At 41.4% G+C, this 22,891-nt stretch overlaps 3 protein-coding genes and 3 non-coding genes across 6 annotated transcripts in view; 3 read left to right on the forward strand and 3 right to left on the reverse strand.

Annotated features, from left to right (window-relative positions):
• The first annotated feature begins 726 nt into the window (after window positions 1–726).
• On the forward strand, window positions 727–10,919 carry LOC132849142 (myosin heavy chain, cardiac muscle isoform-like). Its single transcript, XM_060875365.1, has 13 exons — window positions 727–983; window positions 1,202–1,272; window positions 1,540–1,629; window positions 2,070–2,195; window positions 2,375–2,545; window positions 2,665–2,772; window positions 3,207–3,332; window positions 3,518–3,688; window positions 8,256–8,378; window positions 10,036–10,206; window positions 10,308–10,484; window positions 10,604–10,681; window positions 10,844–10,919. Exons 1-12 carry the CDS (start codon window positions 827–829, stop codon window positions 10,643–10,645), a joined length of 1,533 nt encoding a protein of 510 aa, XP_060731348.1. The 5' UTR covers window positions 727–826; the 3' UTR covers window positions 10,646–10,681; window positions 10,844–10,919.
• trnag-ucc (transfer RNA glycine (anticodon UCC)) lies at window positions 3,921–3,992 on the reverse strand. Its single transcript has one exon. It is a non-coding gene; the product is annotated as a tRNA-Gly (tRNA).
• trnav-cac (transfer RNA valine (anticodon CAC)) lies at window positions 4,112–4,184 on the forward strand. The gene has a single exon. It is a non-coding gene; the product is annotated as a tRNA-Val (tRNA).
• On the forward strand, window positions 4,415–4,487 carry trnav-aac (transfer RNA valine (anticodon AAC)). Its single transcript has one exon. It is a non-coding gene; the product is annotated as a tRNA-Val (tRNA).
• Window positions 10,920–11,423: 504 nt separating the features above from the next.
• Window positions 11,424–16,403, reverse strand: LOC132849144 (uncharacterized). The gene is made up of 6 exons (XM_060875367.1): window positions 15,732–16,403; window positions 15,417–15,636; window positions 12,967–13,166; window positions 12,568–12,822; window positions 12,369–12,475; window positions 11,424–12,009 (listed from the first exon to the last, which is right to left on the reverse strand). Exons 1-6 carry the CDS (start codon window positions 16,361–16,363, stop codon window positions 11,726–11,728), a joined length of 1,698 nt encoding a protein of 565 aa, XP_060731350.1. The 5' UTR covers window positions 16,364–16,403; the 3' UTR covers window positions 11,424–11,725.
• Window positions 16,404–16,417: 14 nt separating this feature from the next.
• The window catches only part of LOC132849139 (uncharacterized), a 34,813-nt gene continuing 28,339 nt past the window's right edge, over window positions 16,418–22,891 (reverse strand). The window contains exons 4-5 of the mRNA XM_060875355.1: window positions 21,199–22,112; window positions 16,418–21,058 (exon numbers count right to left, since the gene is read on the reverse strand). Of these exons, the coding sequence (XP_060731338.1) occupies window positions 16,424–21,058; window positions 21,199–22,112 (5,549 nt within the window). The 3' untranslated portion in view covers window positions 16,418–16,423. The remainder of the gene's footprint in view (window positions 21,059–21,198; window positions 22,113–22,891) is intronic.

The raw sequence follows: 22,891 nt of genomic DNA on the forward strand, positions 1-22,891 counted from the left end.
CGCCCCAGATTGTCCGATTCCGCTGAGATTTTGGCCCTGAGTAACTGTGACCAGTACTACCATCTGACCAAGTTTGAGCTCTCTAGGCCTTACGGTTTGGGCTGCACGACCGTTTCTAGGGCCGCGCTTGAACCCTAATAAAATAAAAAATAATAATAATAATAATAATGGGAGTGTGTGTGTGTGCCCTGTGATGGGTTGGCACTCCGTCCAGGGTGTATCCTGCCTTGATTCCCAATGATGCCTGAGATAGGCACAGGCTCCCCGTGACCCGAGGTAGTTCGGATAAGAGGTAGAAAATGAATGAATGAATGAATGAATGAATGAATGAATGAATTATTATTATTATTATTATTATTATTATTATTATTATTATTATTATTATTATAGTAGTAGTAGTAGTAGTAGTAGTAGTTAATACTACTACTAATAATAATAAGAATAAGAATAACAACAATAATAATAATAATAATAATAATAATAATAATAAAAATAACAATAATAATAATAATAATAATAATAATAATAAAATACGTATTTCTTTACTGTTTATTTTTAAATAATAAAAGTGAACAGTTTGATTTATTCATTCATTCAGCCCAACATACTGTATATAATAAGACACATTGACCTGAGCGGTGTTTATAAACTCTATCACGTGATCTCATGTCCAAACGTAAGTGACGTCATGGAGTAGAATCGATCTAGAAGCAAACAGAACCGACACGGAATTGGGTTCAAATCACCGCGGACCTTTCAGATGTCTGTTGTACACTGAGAGAGTAATGTGTTTGTTGTGGTTACTCTGATCCTCGGAGAGATAAAAATGGTTGTTTACAGTCTATTTAATTCCGTTGTATTGGATCTTCTACTGCGCCACCTGCTGTTAGTCGCCGGAGCTGCAGTCGTGACAGTCTGCATTTATTATTATGTCCAACGGGACGATGGAGGACAAACCACCGAGGACACCACCGTCCCCGAAGGTACAACTATGTCTCAGTCCTGGTGTAAACATGCAGTGCTCAGTTTACTTGTCTCTGATACTGAACATCACTAAAGTCTTTTTATTCAGGAGCTTCGTTTAAAAGTGGAATAATTCTTCTGTAGAGTTTCACCAGGATCACAAGTGGGAAATATTCTTAATAATTCAACACTTTAATCATAGACGACGATGTGGGATTTTGTGTTTATTTATTTTTAGACCCAGTTTATGAACAGACCACGGAACCGGCTCTGGTCCGACACACAGAGGTTGTTCAGGACCAGATGATGGTAAGTAGTTTGAAGCTCACCTGCACTTGGAGCCAGAGATGCGAGAGCAGTGACGGCTTCAGTGACGGCTCAACACTGAAACTATTATTGTTCAGTCATGTCATATCATGACGTGTCACATTGTAGAGATAATGTGGGGTGACTATTACACACACACAGAGGCAGATTTAAAATTCTTGTTCATAATGTCCATAATGTCCTTTCCTTACTTTTTTTTGTCATTTGCCCTCAAGTATAAACCTCTTTTGCCCCATGTGTGTGTTTTAGGAGTGTGAGCGAGAACAGGAGGCTCACAGCATCCTCCAGAACAAGTACCAGGAGATGAAGAAGACTCTGATGAACAAGGAGTTACTGAAGGTAAACATTTCCTCTCATAAATTGTTGTTGTGAACTGTGTGTGTGTGTGTGTGTTACTCCTATTTTGGAGACACAGTCTTCTTTCCCCAGTACATATTCTAAGGCATGAACAGTTAGTTTGTAAAGGTGTCTGAATGTGTGAGTAGAAGTAAATAAATCCATCAATCCTGTGAAGAACAGTGCAGGACACAGGAAACCTGCTGTCTGAGACTCAGAGGCAGTGTGACCAGCTAAAGAATGGAAGAAAGAAAAAACCTGAGGCATTAAGCAGCTCCTTTTACAATATGAGGGGTCTGTATGATGACTTTACCTGTTTATGCTGCATGCTGAGACTCATTTCACTAAAATGAACATCGTATTTTCAAGATATTCATAGAAGTGGCCGATTGAACATTTGAAAGCAATTGAGTTTGAACCACTTTTCAACGTGTGTGTTTTAGGAGTACAAGCAAGAGCAGGAGGCTCACAGCATCCACCAGGCTGAGATCAACGAGTCCATCACTCACCTGGAAGAGGAGAACATCGAGATGAAGAGGTCTCTGATTGACCAGGAGGAGTTACTGAAGGTAAACATTTCTTCTCAAAAAACTACGACTGCTATTTCTGCATGTTTCCTCACGTTTTAAGGACATTTTGTCTTTTTGAGACTTTAGACTATTCTCCTGAGTAATGAGTTGGTAATTAAAAGTGTCTGAATGTGTGTGAGGTAAATAAAGTCACTGAGCTTTAATTGATGTTCTCTCAGGTCACTCTGGCTGAAGCTGAGGAGCAACATAAGAAGGACATGGAGACCATCACTCAGCTGGAGGAGGCAAATTCTGACCTGACAGAAAGGGTGGAGGCACTGAGAGATACAGTAGAGACACTGAGGAACATAATCCTTCAGTCTAGCAAAAAGCATAACGACCTAACGAATGTAAGTGAGGAAAAAACTTAATGCATTAAACAGCTCCTTTATCAAGACCATGAGGACTTTAATTCTGTTTAAACATTCATCTCTCAGATTAGACCTCTTTTACTCTGTGTGTGTTTTAGTACAGAGAGGCTCACAGCATCGTCCAGTCTGAGGTCAATGAGATGAAGAAGATCATCACTCAGCTGGAGGAGCAAAACAGTGAGATGAAGAAGACTCTGATAGACAAGGTAAACATTTCTTTTCAGAAATCTGTGTGCGTGTGTGTGTGTGTATGTTACTCCTATTTTGGAGACACAGTCTTCTTTCCCCAGTACATATTCTCAGGAGTGAACAGTTAGTTTGTAAAGGTGTCTGAATGTGTGAGTAGAAGTAAATAAATCCATCAATCCTGTGAAGAACAGTGCAGGACACAGGAAACCTGCTGTCTGAGACTCAGAGGCAGTGTGACCAGCTAAAGAATGGAAGAAAGAAAAAACCTGAGGCATTAAGCAGCTCCTTTTACAATATGAGGGGTCTGTATGATGACTTTACCTGTTTATGCTGCATGCTGAGACTCATTTCACTAAAATGAACATCGTATTTTCAAGATATTCATAGAAGTGGCCGATTGAACATTTGAAAGCAATTGAGTTTGAACCACTTTTCAACGTGTGTGTTTTAGGAGTACAAGCAAGAGCAGGAGGCTCACAGCATCCACCAGGCTGAGATCAACGAGTCCATCACTCACCTGGAAGAGGAGAACATCGAAATGAAGAGGACTCTGATTGACCAGGTGGAGTTAATGAAGGTAAACATTGCTTCTCATTAAACTACGACTGCTATACCTGCTTGTTTCCTCATGTTTTAAAGACATTTTGTCTTTTTTAGACTTTAAACTATTCTCCTGAGTAATGAGTCAGTAATTAAAAGTGTCTGAATGTGTGTGAAGTAAATACTCAAAAAGTCACTGAGCTTCAATTGTTATTCTGTCAGGTCACTCTGGCTGAAGCTGAGGGGCAACATCAGAATAATGTGCAGACCATCACTCAGCTGGAGGAGGAGAATTCTGACCTGACAGAAAGGGTGGAGGCACTGAGAGATACAGTAGAGACACTGGGGAACATAATCTTTCAGTCTAGCAAAAAGCATAACAACCTAACGAATGTAAGTGAGGAAAAAACCTAATGCATTAAAATTCGCTATATTGCATGAACGAGTGTTTGTTGCAGCTGAAACAACATACTGAAAATTTAAAAAAAAAAACAACCACCCACAACCCAAGTGGAAATCAGAAAGATCTCTTACATCAGGCTGTATCGAAAGCAACTCAATTGTGTCTGCTTCTCGACAGTGGCACTCAAGTGTTTGAGCTTCAAACAAGTGTTGTTAAAGGTCATTCGTTGGCTGGGAATCGAACCCGGGTCAACTGCTTGGAAGGCAGCTATGCTCACCACTATACCACCAACGCCTTGTCCGCAGTAATACCAACTTTGGTGACTGAAAGTTGATGCTTTTTAGTAACTCTTATTTATTTTGTTACTTTGATGTTTCCCAGGCCTCAGCAAAGGGTGGGCAGGCTTTGTTGTGGTTTCTGTAGTGTAGTGGTTATCACGTTCGCCTCACACGTGAAAGGTCCCCGGTTCGAAACCGGGCAGAAACAAGCATTTGGTCTGAGGGGCTTTTGGTTTACAGGAAATAAGAGTCGAGTTTGGCGCTCTGTGTCGGCCGTTCCTTCTGGAACAACCTGAAAACAGCCTGAATCCCACATAGTGCGACAGTTTTCACGTGTGCTCATCTGCTATTGCGATCAAACGAAGAAACAGTTTCTTTCTTTCTTTTGTCGGTTCCTTAATTTATTTTCAGACTGAGCGCCTGAAGTCACACTTTGTAGTTTCTGTAGTGTAGCGGTTATCACGTTTGCCTAACATGCGAAAGGTCCCCGGTTCGAAACCGGGCAGAAACATGCTGAGGCTTTTGAGCTTTGCTTCAGTTAGCAGCCTGTTGTTTCAACTCGCATAACACAGTGAGACATTGAGACTCTGAACGTGACAGATGCATTTTCACCACAACAAGGTGCCTCCCTTAAAATTCGCTATACTGCATGAACGAGTGTTTGTTGCAGCTGAAACAACATACTGAAAATTCTGAAAAAAAAACAACCACCCACAACCCAAGTGGAAATCAGAAAGATCTCTTTCATCAGGCTGTATCGAAAGCAACTCAATTGTGTCTGCTTCTCGACAGTGGCACTCAAGTCTTTTAGCCTCAAACAAGCGCGCTAATGGTCGTGCGTTGGCCCCGGTCAACTTCTTTTAAGCGCAGGTATGCTCACCACTATACCACCAACATTTTGGCTGCTGAATTCGAAAAGTTTGGCGAATGAAAGTTGAAGCATTTTAGTAACGCTTATTTATTTAGATACTTTGTTGTTTCCCAGGCCTCAGCATAGGTTGAGAAGTCTTTGCTGTGGTTTCTGTAGTGTAGCGGTTATGCAGCTCCTTTATCAAGACCATGAGAACTTTAATTCTGTTTAAAAATCTTCTTCTTCTTCTTCTTTCGGCTTTTCCCTTCAGGGGTCGCCACAGCGAATCATCTCTCTCCACCTAACCCTATCTTCTGCATCCTCAACACTTGCACCCACTAGCTTCAAATCCTCATTAATTACATCCATATACCTCCTCTTTGGCCTTCCTCTTTGCCTCCTGCCTGGCAGCTCCATGTCCAACATTCTCCTACCAATATACTCACTCTCCCTCCTCTGAACATGTCCAAACCATCTTAATCTCGCCTCCCTAACTTTGTCCCCCAAACGTCCAACATGGGCTGTCCCTCTGATGTACTCATTCCTAATCCTGTCCAATCTTGTCACTCCCAAAGAGAACCTCAACATCTTCAGTTCGGCTACCTCAAGCTCTGACTCCTGTCTCTTCTTCAGTGTCACTGTCTCTAAACCATACAGCACGGCCGGTCTCACCACTGTCCTGTACACCTTCCCCTTGATTCTTGCTGATATTTTCCTATCACACAGAACTCCTGACACCTTTCTCCACCCACTCCAACCTGCCTGCACTCGCTTCTTTACTTCTTTCCCACTCTCTCCATTACTCTGGACTGTTGACCCCAAGTACTTAAACTCCTGTACCTTCTTCACCTCTTCACCCTGTAACCTTACTATTCCACTTCCCTCCCTTTCATTCACACACATGTACTCAGTCTTACTACGACTGACTTTCATTCCTCTTCTCTCCAGCGCAAACCTCCACCTCTCCAGGTTTTCCTCCACCTGCTCCCTGCTCTCACTACAGATCACAATGTCATCTGCAAACATCATCGTCCAAGGAGACTCCTGTCTGACCTCCTCTGACAACTGGTCCATCACTATAGCAAACAGGAAGGGGCTCAGAGCCGATCCCTGATGCAGTCCCACCTCCACTGTAAACTCCTCTGTCTGACCTACAGCACACCTCACCACTGTCCTGCTCCTCTCATACATGTCCTGTACCACTCTGACATACTTCTCTGCTACTCCTGACTTCCTCATACAGTACCACAGCTCTTCTCTTGGCACCCTGTCATACGCTTTCTCTAAGTCTACAAACACACAGTGCAACTCCCTCTGACCATCCCTATACTTCTCCATCAACATTCTCAGAGCAAAAATTGCATCTGTTGTGCTCTTTCTCGGCATGAAGCCATACTGCTGCTCACAAATTTCCACCACCTTCCTTAACCTAGCTTCCACTACTCTTTCCCACAACTTCATTGTATGGCTCATCAACTTTATCCCCCTATAGTTGCTGCAACTCTGCACGTCACCCTTATTCTTAAAGATCGGCACTAACACACTCCTTCTCCATTCCTCAGGCATCCTCTCACTCTCTAAAACCCTGTTGAACAAACTAGTTAAAAATTCCACTGCTGCCTCTCCTAGACACTTCCAGACCTCTACCGGGATGTCGTCAGGACCAACTGCCTTTCCACTTTTCATCCTCTTCAAGGCCTTCCTGACTTCATCCTTTCTAATCTTATCTACTTCCTGTTCCACAGAGTTCACCCCTTCTACTCTTTTTTCCCTCTGATTTTCCTCATTCATCAGCTCCTCAAAGTATTCCTTCCATCTCCTCTGTACACTCTCCTCACTTGTGAGCACCCTTCCATCTCTATCCTTAATAATTCTAACTTGCTGCACATCCTTCCCATCTCGATCCCTCTGTCTAGCTAACCTGTACAAGTCCTTCTCTCCTTCTCTAGTGTCTAACCTAGTGTACAACTCATCATATGCCTTCTGCTTGGCCTTAGACACCTCCCTCTTCACTCTGCGCTGTAACTCCTTGTATTCCTGTCTATTCTCTTCAGTCCTGTCCATATCCCACTTCTTCTTGGCTAATCTCTTCCTCTGTATACTATCCTGAACTTCCTCATTCCACCACCAAGTCTCCTTATCTTCTTTCCTCCTTCCAGATGACACACCCAGCACCTTTCTCCCTGTCTCCCTGATCACTTCTGCTGTAGTTTCCCAGTCATCCGGCAGCACTACCTGACCACCCAGAGCCTGCCTCAACTTCTGTCTAAATTCCTCACAACATTCCTCCTTTTTCAGCTTCCACCACTTAGTTTTCTTCTCTATCTTTGACCTCTTCCTCTTACAGACCATCAGAGTCATCCTACACACCACCATCCTATGCTGTCTGGCTACACTCTCTCCCACTACCACTTTACAGTCACTAATCTCTTTCAGATTGCCTCTTCTACAAAGGATGTAGTCTACCTGTGTTCTCCTACCTCCACTCTTGTAAGTCACTCTATGTTCCTCCCTCTTCTGAAAATACGTGTTAACCACAGCCATGTCCATCCTCTTAGCAAAGTCTACTACCATCTGTCCTTCAAGGTTCCTTTCCTTAACTCCAAACTTGCCCATCACCTCCTCATCACCTGTGTTCCCCTCACCAACATGTCCATTAAAATCCGCTCCTATCACCACTCTCTCACCCGTGGGAATACTCTCAATCACCTCATCGAATTCACACCAGAATCTCTCTTTCTCCTCTAACTCACAACCTACCTGTGGGGCATAACCACTAACAACATTCAACATCACCCCTTCAATCTCTAACTTCAGACTCATCACCCTGTCTGACACTCTCTTCACCTCCAGAACATTCCTCACAAACTCCTCCTTCAGGACCACACCTACCCCATTTCTCTTACTATCCACACCATAATAAAACAGCTTGAATCCTGCTCCTATACTACGAGCCTTGCTACCCTTCCACTTGGTCTCCTGTACACACAGTATATCCACCTTCCTTCTCTCCATCATATCAGCCAGCTCTCTACCTTTCCCTGTCATAGTACCAACATTCAGAGTCCCTATTCTCAGTCCTACACTCTTACCTTTCCTCTTCTCTCTCTGTCTGTGCACTCTCCTCCCTCCTCTACTCCTTCGACCAACAGTAGCCCAATTTCCACCGGCGCCCTGTAGGTCAACGGCGCCGATGGCGGTCGTTGTTAACCCGGGCCTCGACCGATCCGGTATGAAATTCTTACTGACAACTCGCATGGTTAGATTTGGCAATGTTTTATGCCGGATGCCCTTCCTGACGCAACCCTCTCTATTTATCCGGGCTTGGGACCGGCACAGAAGTCACTGGACTGTGACCCCCATGGCTAGATTATTCTGTTTAAAAATAATAACGCAAATTAAACCTCTTGTGCTCTGTGTGTGTTTTAGGAGCGAGAGACTCACAGCATTGTCCAGTCTGAGGTCAATGAGATGAAGAAGATCATCACTCAGCTGGAGGAGCAAAACAGTGAGATGAAGAAGACTCTGATACACAAGGAGGAGTTACACAAGGTAAACATTTCTTCTCAGGAATCTGTGTGTGTTTTTAGGGACATTTTGTCCTTTTTCCCCTAATACATTTAGACTATTGTTGTGGACGTTTTTGAGAAAATAAAGTATCACATTGGTAGGCACGGGCAAGATTAAAGAGGTTAGGTGTGCTGCTGAGCAACAGGACCCAACACTCCACATGTAGAATGAGTGATTTGATTACATCAAGATTTTACATGCATGATTCAAGCATGCATGTAACGGGTGCCCTGGGCCAGCGTTGATTGTTGCACACACTATGCATCTCTCACAAGATTTCTGGGTGTAGTTAGTGAAGTCATAGTGTACCAGTATCTGGAGACACTGTTCTACAACCCCCACCCCCTTTTTGATGCATGATCTTGCCCAGGCGCCAACTTAGCATAGGATGAAAACAATTTCTTTGTCAAGCAATGTTTGTCATTGGGGCTGTACCAAACCCCATCTCTTACCACACCTCCTGCTTTTCTCCATGTGGCTTTTTCCTCAGCTATAGACTGTTGTGACTGAAGGTCTTTAGGTACATATTTTCAACATACACAAAATTTTGTCATTTACAGAGGGTTTCTGTGCTTCTGTTTTTGCTGCTGAATCTGCTTGCACATTGCCCTATGAAATGGGATAATTTTTTCCAGTATGTGCTTCACACTTACATATGGCAATAGATTTTCTTAGTATGTAACCTAGTGAACCAGAGTTAATGTATCCAATGATAGAGACTTAAGCACATTTGTACGTCGCACTGGATAAGGGCATGTGCTGTAAATGTAAATGTAGTAGTAGGATTGCATCCAGGAGTTCAGAAATCAGGCCATTGTGTGTGATCGCTTTACCTGAAGAAGAGCAACCAACTCGGCTGCTTGTGCAGAGAGACATCCTGTTAATGATTCAGCTTTAACTATTTCATTTAGTGTAACTACTGCATACCCTACGCAGGTGTGGCCTGTTTTCTGATCTCTGAAGGCTGATCCATCCACAAAATGCTTAAGATGTGGATTCTGCAATGGTGTTTCCTGCAAATCAGATTTTGGACTACAAATTTCATCTACAACTGCAACACAATTCTGTGGTTCTCCATCCTCTTCTGTGGGAAGAAGAGTTGCAGGGTTTAGTGCACTACAACTTTTTTACTCACTTTTTAAGATTTGGCGTTTCAAGTAAAATAGTGTGATATCTCAGCCATCGTGCTGCAGACATATGTGCCATTTTCTGTTCAAGAAGAACTGACACTGTATGAGGAACTAAAAGAGTTCACTGTATCCCTACAAGCATTCCCTGAAATGGGCTACTCGTTTTATCTTCCCACCATGGATCTTGTAATAGTAGATCAACTGTTTGCACAAATAATTTATTTGGATCTGGAATCCCCAATGTTGGGATGGTTTGTAGAGCCAATTCAAAATCTACAGTACAGTGGCCTTTTCTTCCTCTGGTATTTAAGTCAGTGCACTGTGCACCTGTAGACCCTTCCATTGAGCAACTGTACAAGGGAACCTCGAGGACTGCATAGTTGGGTATGAAGGTCCTACAATATTAACACATACCTAAAAATGACAATAAGTCAGTATTTAAATTTAAGTGTCAGAATGTGTGTGTAGAAGTAAGTAAAGTCACTGAGGTTTAATTGTTGTTCTCTCAGGTCGCACTGGCTGAAGCTGAGGAGAAACATCAGAAGGATGTGGAGACCATCACTCAGCTGGAGGAGGAGAATTCTGACCTGACAGAAAAGTTGGAGGTGTTGAAAGAAACAGTGGAAGAACTGGGGAACGTACTCTTTGAGACTAATAGAATGTGTGATCTACTAATAAACGTAAGTGAGAGAAAACCTTGCATTGAGCAGCTCCTTCATCAAGAACATGAGGATTTTATTCTATTTAGGATTTAATCACTCGATTTAAACCTCTTTTTTAGGAGCGAGAGGCTCACAGCATCCTCCAGTCTGAGAACAATGAGATGAAGGAGACCATCATTCAGCTGGAGAAGGATCATTCTGACCTGTCACAAAAGGTGGAGATACTGAGTGATACAGTAAAGGAACTGGGGAAAGAGCTCTTTGAGACACATTTGCAGTGTGATGAGCTCACAGATGTAAGTGATAAAAGCCTTGCACTAATCAGTCCCATTAGGGACTGATTAGTAATAATATGAGGTCTGATTAAACATTAAACACTTAAATTTCCACCTTTTGTGCTCTGTGTGTGTTTTAGAGTGTGAGCGAGAGCGAGAGGTTTACAGACCAAGTACAATGAGATGAAGATCCTGATTCACAAAAGGAGTTACTGAAGGTAAACATTTGTTCTCCTGAAACTGTGACTGCTCTTGTAAACTCTTGCCTCGTCTGCTGTACTAAACTGTGTGTCAGTTATGGGCCAGAAAATTAGGTACAGTACAAATAGCATAAATGTGGCTGTTTTAAAGTTTTATACATGAAATCTATGTTTTCACAGAAACAGGAGCAACCTGCTGGGACCATTGAGAGCAGCACAGGATCTACATCAGGATCGGTGTGATTTGAATAATAAAGGAAGAAAAGAAGAAGAAAGAAAGAAAGAAAGAAAGAATAAAAAACATGTTTCCTAATGTTTCATTCTGATGATTGATGTGAACATGAACTGTGTATACAGTCAGTAGCAGCTATTGCTGTGCAGTGGCAGTGTTAAGATGGGATCTGATGACTTGTTTCTAGACTTTCTGAAAGGGGTGAGATGTCTCTGTACACTGAACTCTCTCAAGACTCCAGCTTTGGACCACACACTTGTGTTTGAGTCACAGATCCTCACCAGCCCATACGGGACGTCCAACTGAACTCAACTTCCATGGATTTACATGAAGGCCACATTCTTACTGGCAGAAGAGTATGAAAGTCACATGCTTTAGAGATACATCAACCCTGCATACAGTGGAGGGACAAATCCAGGCTTCCTGCCTACATCCAGATCACATGGTCGAGGTTCCTTCAAAACTAGGACACGTTGTAAATCTACTAAAATAAAGAAATAAAGGAGGAGACAGAAGCTTAGACTCTAATCACACACATGGCAAGTTTATTATCATAAATTGAGAGACATTTCTAACACTCAGATTGTTATACATTAAAAGAGTATTGATTCCTGACACTATGAATGACTTCATGATGCTCTAATGGAATACAAAAAAAAACATCTTTTGAAAGCTTGTAGAATGTTTTATATATTAACATTTATGCAAGAATAAAATATTTAAGAAAGAAAAAAAGTTAACATTAATGTATTATCACTACATGTAGAGATTTTTTCCTTTAAGTTTGTTTCTTTTTCAGTCAAACACTGATCTTAACACCGACGTGAACATTACAGCTCACGACGCTGATAATTTGGCCTCATGTGGTCTGTGTTTCCTCTGTTTACAGATTTGGCTTTTATAGCTCCTTGAATTTCTTTATACTCCACTGCAGATGTGTCCCAATATCTCTCTTCTTTCACCCACTGCATCAGGCGATCTGTTTGGTTTTGGTCAATCAGCTTCTTCCTGCTGTATTCACGTACAAGTTTGTCAAAACCTTCCTTGTAATATTTGTGACAGTCAGCCAGTCCAGACAGTCCAGAATTCCTGGTTTCAATGTTATGTTTTATTCCTGCAATAAGATCAGATCATGAGAATAACTGAGTTTGGGTCAGTGCAGTAGAACTTTAGATTGAATTATATACTGTTGACTAAATTGTAGATTGACGGTAAACTAGGAATTAAAACTATACTAAATCATTGGTGTATATGTTTAATCTTAATGTTCTCATGCCATTAGCAATTTAACATTTACTAAATATAAACTATTTAGACTATTTTTTACTATATAGACACTCTTCAAATTTAGACATTTCAGCAAAGACACTGTGTAAAAAAAATCAGATTATAAAGATAAAGGTGGAGTTACAGTAAAATGTCAATATCAGAAACACTAAGCTAGCAGGTTTAGGTAACAAAACTTAGAGTTACCGAGACTATTCCGGATGTCCTCTGAACATCTCGGGTGAGCCAGTATGAATGACTGCTTCAGCACTTTCTCCATGTCTCCACTTGCTAAGGTGTTTGTCAGCAAATCTCTGGGGAACATAAATGTAAAACATGGTAGTTAATATTAGGAGCTCCCATTTTACTAGAGAAAGGTTCAGGATGGTTCAGGAAGAGTTGAGACCTGCTTGCTCTGGATTCAGAACTGTTACCGCTGGTCAGGGCACGTCGATGATCCGAGTAGAGCGTGTTCATGCAGAGCTGCTTTTTTCCATTCTGGTCCTCTCTCATGCTCATCACTAAATCATAGGCTGCCTTGTTGTTGGTTTTGAGTGATTTCACCATTTCTGGATTTCTTATAAGTTTTATTAAACTATTCTTTGGTGGAATGTGGTCTGCTTCGATGACTCCTGGAGTGGGTTTGTCCATGTCCAAAAGGCTGCGTGATGATATAAAAAAGCACAATATTTATCGCTGTTATTCTTTTCCTGTAAGGTTTTTTGTACCAGAATCCAGCAGGCTGCCTCAAGAACAATGTTATTAATGTTAAAGTCTAACAAACATTTATAAATCAATCTTTTACCTCTCATATTCTGCCACTTTTCCCAAGTGGTAAGCATTAATAATGTCCTCTGGAGTCATGTCTTTGGTAAACCTTTCAAACTTCTCCTGGTCTCCTTTCTTTAATCCAGCTTCGGTTTTAAATTTATTGGAGCTGTTTGTTCTGTTGAACATATTCTGAATCTTCACAGCCTTATGATATTTGTATGGTTTGGCTAGAATCTACACACACACACACACACACACACACACACACACACGCAGACAAAACTGTGCTAAAGTTGCACATGAAAAGAAATGTAATAAAGCAGAGACGCCTCCAAATGTAGGCGGTTTCAATAAAATAATTCACTATTAAAAACAGAAACATTTATAAAATATTAAGTGTAATTTAATATTACTATACAAAGTGTCGCTTGAAAGTTTGTGAAACCTTTAGAAATTTCTATATTTCTGCATAAATGTGACCGAAAATGCCATCAGACCAAAAAGTCCTAATATTAAACACAAAGTAAACACAATCAAACATATCAGACAAATATATTATACATGGCAATTTTTTATTCAAGACAATGTTCCAATATTATATATATGTGAGGGGAAAAAGTATGTGAACTTCTAAGTTTAGTATTTAATTTCAAGGTCAAATTTAAGTCCATCTGATTTCAGTAAAAGGGACGACAATCAGGTCTCCATGAGGGTCCTGTTTTATTTAAAAAACAGAGATATATTAAAGTCTGATTTTCATGATGTATCTTTGTGGAAGGGGATCATTGTAAAAACAATGGAGATTTCTGAGAACTTCAGATAAAGAGTTATTGTTCATCAGGGTGGAAAAGGTTACATCATCATCTCTAAAGAGTTTGGACTCATCCTCATATATTCTGTATAAATGGAGCATTTCTACAGATGTATTCTACAAATTAAGACCATTGGTATGTTCCCAGAGGTGTTTAACTAACAAAGATCACTCCAAAAGTAAGACATGTAACAGTCTGATGGGTCAGAAAGGAATATAGGGGAACTTCTAAGCAACTAAAAGCCTTTTTTACTTTGTAAATGTTCATGAGTCTGCAATCAGGTGAACACTGAACATCCTCAGTGTGCAGAGTCACAAGGAGAAAGTCATCACTCTCCATAAGAACATTGCTGAACATGAAGTTTATTAAAGATCATGTGGACAAGACAGAGGAAAAATAATTTGTGGAGTAATGAAAACAAAATAAAACATTTTGTTTTAAAATGAGAAGCATTATTTTTAGAGAAAGAAAAATACTGAATTCCAGCATAAGAACCTTATACCGTCTGTCTTTGAAACATGCTGGTGGTAGCATCATGCTTTGGGTCTGTATTGCTGCATCTGGACCAGGAGCTTACCTTCATTAATGGAACAATGAATTCAGATTATTCTAGTGGTCTCTAAATAAAAATATCAGAACATCTGACCATGAACTGAATCGCAAGAGAAAATGTATCATACACCAAGACAACAAGCACAAGCACTAAGTCTGTGCACAAAAGAATGATTAAAGAGGAACAAAGATAACGTTTTAGAATGACCAAGTCAATGTCCTGACTTTAATCCAACAGAAATGTCGTAGAAGGACCTGAGGCAGTCAGTTCATGTGAGGACCCAGTAAAATCCCAGTGTTGAAGCTCTTCTGTACTGAGGAACAGAATAAAGTTCTTCTACACTGTTGTACAGAACTGATCAAAAGTTACTGGACACTTAACTTACAGTTATTACTGTACAAGGAGTCACAACAGATACTTAAAATAAGGTTCACAAACTTCTGCCAGTCACAGATCTGTAATGTTGGATCATTTTTCTTAATAATTTCTCAGTAAGGAAGAACTATAATATTGGACTGACTAGGACTGGCTGGCTATTATCAAATATTAGCATCTAATATTTTGGAAGTCACCAGCCAGCTGACAGAACTCACTACAAAGGGAGCCCCTAATGACCAGAGAGAAGTGAGCATACTTTTTGTCCATTACAACAGTGTGTGAAGTGGTGTCAGAGGCCTAGGAACTATTTATGTGGTGTACTGGGAAGAACAGCCTGTGCTGCACACCAACCAGAAGCTCTCATTTAAGGAGAGTAAGTCTAGCATGAAACAGAAAAATGTCTTATCATCAAGTGTGTGGTCCTCAATCTCTTGTACTGACTACTGGGGTACACCTTTCACCTCTGTTTCAATCACTACTGACTTCAGTGGCTCTACCAAATGAAGGCTACCAACATACAGATCACTCAGTATCTGAAACTGTAGCTGGTCAGTTTCCTGGTGGTTTAAGAGCTGGGGGCACAGATGACCATGACAGATTTCCTCTCCCACAAGGGAGGGGGTAGTCACCTGCAGCCCGGAGGCTCCCTGTCCTAAGTCAGGCAGAGGGGATACAGTATGCACCAATAGGAGATATACACTATTATTTCTGTAATAGTATTGTTATGTTATAATCTCTTACCTCCTGACTGACTTTTCTCCTGAGTTCTATGGCTTTTTGTTGTACAACATCATTTGGGTCTTTAGTTGTTGCTTGGATGACAGCATGAAACAGACAGTTCTGATTTGTGGAGTTCACAATTTCCCGAGAGCCGTCAGGTCGTATAATATCAATGTGTCCACTGACAGGTGTGTCTTTACCCATGACCCATTGAGTCAGTATACTCCACATTCCTCTTGTTCTGTAAGGCACAAAAAAACAATTATGCCTACAAGCACACCAAATAAGAAAATAGTTCTTCTGTAGTGTTTTCTCTTCAGTAAAGTTTGAGCTCACCCTGGAGAAGTTTGAGGTGTTTTTGTTAGCACAAGTTTAATAGTACCAGCTGCTGGGTCAGTTCCTGCGTAAGTCTCCTCTGTGAGAATTTTTCCTTGATCATCTATGACAGTAAGACAAATATCTTTTCCATCCAGCAAGTTACTCTTTGTGAGTACATGAACTTCTAAAGCTGTTGCTGGATTTTGTTCATCAGTTACAGTATTAGCGTAGCGCTTGAGCTCATTTATTTCTTCCTCAGACAAAGTCCTTTCCTTGCATTTAGTGGCAGATTTCAGATCATGATGATGCTGTTGATTGACAAAGAAACATTGGGTTTCATGCCTCCCCAGTAAATTACCAACTACTTTTCCAGTAACAGAGTTTAGTCGTTGAGTAAATGTTTTTGTAAACAAGGAGGTGGCAGACCCAGAAAATCTCTCCACCATTGTTTGGGAAAGAACTTCTGAAATTAAGTCAATAAGATCATCTTTAAGCCGTTCCACATCTGCCAGTTTGTCCCTTCCATCATGGTCATATGTCTCAAATAAAGCTTCCTTTTGCATAGACTTCAAAAATGCAGGAACAAAATTACAGTCAATGGTCTGTTTAGTAGGAATGGAGGAGTATATTTCATAAATGGTAGTGGACATGCTTGCAGCACTCAGAAGACTCTTGATGCAGGCATAAGGTCGGTGTGCAACATACTCTGCTTATTTGTCCCATACTTGTGAGAGTATGTTAATCACATGATGTATCTGTTTACAGTTTACAATGAGATCATTCATGACAAGGTTTGTATTGTAAACCGTGTGGTCCATCATTTCCTTCTCTAGGGATTTGCTAATCCTATAAGAACCAGATTCTTTCTGCAAGGCAGCCTTTGGAATTCCTGAGCTGATGAAATCTGTGAGTGTTCGAACAAACTCTTTATTTTGGTGTAATGTTGAACGTACAGATTTCTTAAAAGTATTTTGAAATCCTTGTTGGAAAGTCTTTTTAATTTTAGGATCGATCCATGTGTTCAAAGCAGTGTTTACTCCTTGAATTGCCAATTCCTGAACAGCATATTTACAGGATTGTTTCAAAATAGGTTTGACTGCATTCCTTGAGAGATTTTTCATACATATTGATGACACCACTGATTTGGTGGATTTACATGCTGAAACAAACATGTTTTTACCTGATTTCAGGGCATTAAATGCAACACTTTTTAGGGATTTGGTGCCATTGAGAATATTACTTGCAGCATTTTTCACAGCAGAGAATGATCTTTTGAGAACACTGAATCCCCCACAGGCCAAAGAGATTCCTATACTTATTGCTTTAGATATTGCCCATGATGCCCAATCAAATGTCCCATTTATCATACCCATGACTCCACTGATCATATCAGACACACCTTCTGAGATCAAGCCAAGACCAAATGAGGACATGGAACCAGCTGACAAGGTGCACACCAGAACTCCTGCTACAACCTGAAGCACACCAAGAAAACAACAAATCAGGGCATCAAATGAGAATTTGGGCTTTTGTTTCACCTCAAACACAAGTGCAAGGCCATAATTACGAAAGAGGCCGAGTTCAGTAGAAGACACAAAATCCTCCTCATTTGATAAACTATAAAGAGTCAAGTCCACAGTTTTGAAGTCTCCACTGCCTGATCCGAACAAGTCAAGTATTTTTTTGATATTTTGTTTCCATGAGTTAAATATGTTCATCCTTGCCTGCATTTGTATTTGTAAGTTACAGCTGCCACTGTGGTGTGGTTCAAAATCTCGAGTAACAGACAAAGAACAGAAGCTCAATGTTCTGGTTGTTTCAGATATGTAAACATCTAAGGTTTTCTCTGCCTCCTTGAGTAAGGAACGTGCCTCACTTTTGTAGCCCTCTTTGGCCAAGTTAATGGTAATGTAGGCCTGATTATACAGTGCAACAGCTCTGTAGTAGTTGTCTGAGTCAGAGGCTTTTTTCCAGTAAGTTTTTGCTCCATAGTCACATTTATTTTTGTTTTGATGGTGCAAGGCAGTTCTTCCTAAAGCCTGCTGTATGTGGTCATAAAAGTTTTCACTGTGACCTTGTAAAAGTTTGTTACTTGTGTCCTGCAAGTTCTGGATTAAGTCTTCTTTCAGGTGTGTGAGGTCACTGTGTATGTTAATCTGGTCTGTATGAAGTATCAGCCATATACCCCATGATTCCTTCAAAGCATTCAGTGCTGGGTGATAGTCCATCTTACCGTGAAAAGATTTAAAATAACTATGGGCATGTTTTATTTTCACTTCAAAGAGGTCTATCTTCTCTATTGTACTATAATGCTTGTCAAAGTAACTAAGGAACTTACAAAATGTAGAGAACAGCTCTTCCTTCATTTCAATTTCAGCTAATTTCTCCTTCTCCATTTCTTTTATTTGATTAACTTCACATTCTTCTCTCAGTTCCCTCATGACTTCAATAGAATGGCCTCGGTAGGCCATGGCCAGACGATCATGGTCCAGTATTACCTGGACCATCCCTGGGGTGCCTTTTCGACCTGTTCGTCCAAAGACTTGTTTCTCGACTCTTCGGTTATTGGGGAAGTAGGTGAGGAGCACAAAGAGACCACCGCAGCGGTTAACCTCTTCTGTGACCTTAATGTCTGTCCCACGTCCTCCAAGGTTAGTGGTAATAATGATCCGTCCCTTGCCGAACTCCTGGTTCTCAATGTTGTGGCACTCGCTCATCGTGTACATGGTAACTGAATATTTAGTTTCTGCTGCAATTTTGTCATTGAGCGCATTTGCTGTGTTGACGTCCTCACACACGACTAACACCACCTGTCCTTGTTTAGAGACTTTTGAGACTGTGGCACAAATAGTTTGGATCCACTGGTCGGTACCTCCCCTCACTTGTACTGCAGGCAGCTCAGTAACCTTCTGACGTTGATGAGGTGGTATGACATAGCTGTCCGTTTTGTAATGTCTTGCCAGGAAACCCTTGTCTGCATCTCCACCTAGTGTTCCAGAAACACCAAATATCCCTTTCCCCATGAGATATCTTTTAAAGAAATTTGAATTTGACATGTAGTTTGTCACATTTGATAGTGGAGATAAAGTTAGTTGATGCTTCATCTCCAGAAATTGTTGTAGTCCATCACCCCACCGTTTTCTTTTCTCCAGCATTCCACTAGCCTGAAAGTCCACTGGGATTATTGCATGGTACAAGTGTTGGTCATCTTCATCAACATCTAATCCCTGAGCTTTTAGAGATCTCTCAATCATGTATTCTCTGCCTTTGGTCATCTGAATGGCCTTCAGTGCATTCTCAACAAACAGTGGCAGCTGATTTTCCAGGTATTTCTCTAAGAAAGAAGGGATTACAAGAGATTCTTTATCTTCTTCTGAACTACATTTTCGAGAGTATTTTATTTTGGATTTCAACTGGCTAACAGTGGCTTCAATAAGCAAATTTTCAGACAGGATTTCACAAGCTTTTCCATTCTCAAGTAGCAGCATGTTGATGTTTTGACATGCTGTTTTTAAATTTTTCTCTCTAAACTGAGTCATTTTTCTTGTTTCCGGCTGATAAATATAACAGTTAAATGCCACCTTGTCCTCCATCCCCATCTCAAGAACATTGAGCAAATCATACTGTTGTTCTATTCCTGTTTTGGCCATGATGGTCTTCCATGCCTCATTTTCAATAGCTCCATGTTCCTTTTCTCCTTCTGCATTAATAGAGTCCTTCAAATTTTCAAAATCTTCCTCTGAGTAAAAGCCTAATTCAATGCCTGGCAACAGAATTTCCAGTGGTGAAAATTTATCATTTTTATCTGAACCAATCATTGCTATCAGGGCAGCTGTGTGAAAATTCTGGACTCTTGTTGCCCACATGGTCTCTCCATTTTCTTCTACCGCAATTGGTCGACATGAAGATATTATGGCCCAGATGCTTGCTAGGACTTGTTCCAAATGTTGGAGTCCACTGGACTCATGGGACAGAAATGTTATTTGAACTCCATTATCCAAGGTCATGTAGTCAACCTCATCCACAAGGACCATCTCAAACCTCCTGTCTCCTCGAGTTGTTTTCTTCTCAAACTCTTGTTTCAGTGTATCTGCTGCAAATGTTCCAACAGTACTATACACTACATCTTGTTTGTATGCTTCCTGAGTTAGTTCTTCTTGTTCTTCAGATGAGACATCATTCAGCACTGGAGGAACAGCAGATGACGTTATGTCGAACATCTTGTAAAGTTTGCTCCATTCCTCTAAATCACGACGGGCGAGTACCGGAGAGCTGGTCACAATGTCCACCTTCACACCACGCATGGCATGGATCACAGCAAGCATGGCTAATATACAAGATTTCCCTTCACCTGTCCCAATTTCAAGAAGACAACCTGTGTTGGTTTTTGATTTTGGAAGCAGGAAAGCCACCACGGCTGCAATTTGAGTTAATCTGGGAAGATATCCATCAATGACTTTTTCCTCTTTACCCTTTTGAATAGTGACAGCAGAGAACATTTTTACTGCGAGTGATATTTGCACTAGTACACTTTTGAGAACTTGTCTGTCTGGGTTGGTAAAATCCAGTTCTTTAACCATTTTCTTTACACTCTGAATGTCATTTTTATGGAGAGGAGTTCTTTTGTATTTTGGAAGCTCTGTTTCCAGATATACCAGAACATCCTCTAGTATTGTCAGGACATTCTCAGGGTAGTTTGAGTTGCGCATTTCACTAATAATAGTATAAGCATTTTTGTGTCTCTCTGTGTCAACATACCCTTTCAGCCATCTGAGGGGATCAGATTTATCTAAAGCATTGAGGACATTCCCATACTCCAACTTGTAGGTCTGTGCAATGTGAAGTATTGCCTGCACTTGGTCTTTGTCATTCCTGACAACATAACGCATGAAATCTGTTATTTCTGCTAGTTTCCATGTGTTGTTGAACGCAATCTGACACAGAATTTCTTTACTCTGTGTAGAAAGTTGCATATCAGTTTGAAGAACGTTCTGTAAAAGTTTAAACGCGAGTGATGGATGATCGTCTTGCAACAGTTCGAGCACATCCAAGAGGAAATCCCGATCATGTTTATGTGTGTGGTCGTTTTCATCCTCCTCAAAAACTAACTGCAGTACTGTCTCAAGCACTGTCAGTCTATCATGTAGAGGCAAAGTCTCATAACCAACTGCAGTGTCGAAAGAAAACACGCAGCTACTGGACAGGTCGTGTTTCTTACAGTACTCCACCATTAACTCATTTTGCAGGGTTTTCATCCTGTCTTCTAATGTCTCCTCTGAGTCTTCCTCATCAGTCATTTGATATTCACACAGGAGCTCTGAGTATTTCTTCTCTATTTCTGGAACCTGTATTAAAAAATAATAACATTATGTAACAGTCTTCAGCTGATGCATAATATTAACAATTTTAGAAAATAATATTTAACTAATAACAAGACCTGAGAATTGTTTTTTTATTTCTATTAATGATCATTTAAATCTGTTACCTCATCTATTTCAATTTCAGCCTCCAGAGGCTGTTGCATTATATGAGTTTGGTGATGGAGCTCATGGCCTCTCAGCCTCTGTTTCTGCTTCAGTGTCTTTGTGGCTTGTGAAAGCTTCTTAATGGCAAGCTCAATTTCCTTTGTAATCTGTTCCTCAATTTGTCGTTCACGTTCAAGTTGAGCCTGACGCCTCTGCTCCTCTTCTTTTTGTCTATTGAAATATTCTCTTATAAACTGTTCCACAATTTGCGCCTCTTTTTGTCTACGCCGCTCCTCTTCTTGTCTACGCCGCTCCTCTTCTTGTCTACGCCGCTCCTCTTCTTGTCTACGCCGCTCCTCTTCTTGTCTACGCCGCGCCTCTTCTTGTCTACGCCGCGCCTCTTCTTGTCTACGCCGCTCCTCTTCTTGTCTACGCCGCGCCTCTTCTTGTCTACGCCGCGCCTCTTCTTGTCTACGCCGCGCCTCTTCTTGTCTACGCCGCGCCTCTTCCTGTCTACGCCGCGCCTCTTCTTGTCTATGCCGCTCCTCTTCTTGTCTATGCCGCGCCTCTTCCTGTCTACGCTGCACCTCTTCCTGTCTACGCCGCGCCTCTTCTCGTCTCCGCCGCGCCTCTTCCCGTCTACGCTCCTCCTCTTCCTGTCTAAGCCGCTCCTCTTCTTGTCTACGCCGCTCCTCTTCCTGTCTACGCTGCGCCTCTTCCTGTCTATGCTGCGCCTCTTCACGTATACGCTGCGCCTCTTCACGTCTACGCTCCTCCTCTTCCTGTCTACGCCGCTCCTCTTCCTGTCTACGCTGCGCCTCTTCCTGTCTACGCTGTGCCTCTTCCTGTCTACGCTGTGCCTCTTTTTGTCTACGAAGCTCCTCTTCCCATCTACGTTGCTCTTCTGCCTCTCTGTCATCATCTTCAATTTTCCCTGAAAGTGGTACAACACATGCTTACTCATCAATAATGCTTTTCTGTCAGGACCACTTTGTCACAAAGGAATTTATTAGATGATATGCATACAGTTAGTGTTGGCAGTATGGTTCTGTTCTGGGCAAGAATCCACGCGCCCGTCCATGCGCATGCATGGACAGAACGGGGAGAGCAGCGACTAGAAAATAGAATAGACCCCCCGTATAACAGAACCACTAAGCATGCATAGTATTGATATGCTCACTTTTCGTTTCGTTTTCACTAATCGTTTTTGGAAAGTAATAAATGAATGGATAGATAGATAATTAAATAATTAGAGAGAGAGGGAGAGAGAGAGAGAAAAATATGTGGAGATTTATGACGTAAACTGGTACAGCAACACGGGTTCCGGCATGGTGGAGTTGGGGTTGGAGGAGGGAGTTTAGATCGCGGCAGCAGCGAAGCGTTAGAACGGCTCTGTGAATGGGAATTTAAATGGTTGGGTAATATGGATGTCGTAACCGGATTGGTGCGCGTCGTGGACAGAGATCCGAGACTGATTGAAGATCGGAGGAGCGTCGTCCTGGCTGAGCGAATGTCGGCATATTGCAACGAGCACGTTGCTGAGTCAGTTAAAGTGAAGTGTGAAGCAAAGGGGGAGCATGATGCACCCCTGCGCAGCGATATGAACAAGCATGTTGGATATCCACTAATAATAGTGAGGACGGGTAGGGGAGCACGCGTCCTGGGGAAACTCTGGTTTCTCATGAAGCTTGGTGTCGACATCCTGAGGGAAGA

This window comes from Tachysurus vachellii, chromosome 7 (genome assembly GCF_030014155.1).
Source record: "Tachysurus vachellii isolate PV-2020 chromosome 7, HZAU_Pvac_v1, whole genome shotgun sequence".
Classification (NCBI taxonomy): domain Eukaryota; kingdom Metazoa; phylum Chordata; class Actinopteri; order Siluriformes; family Bagridae; genus Tachysurus; species Tachysurus vachellii.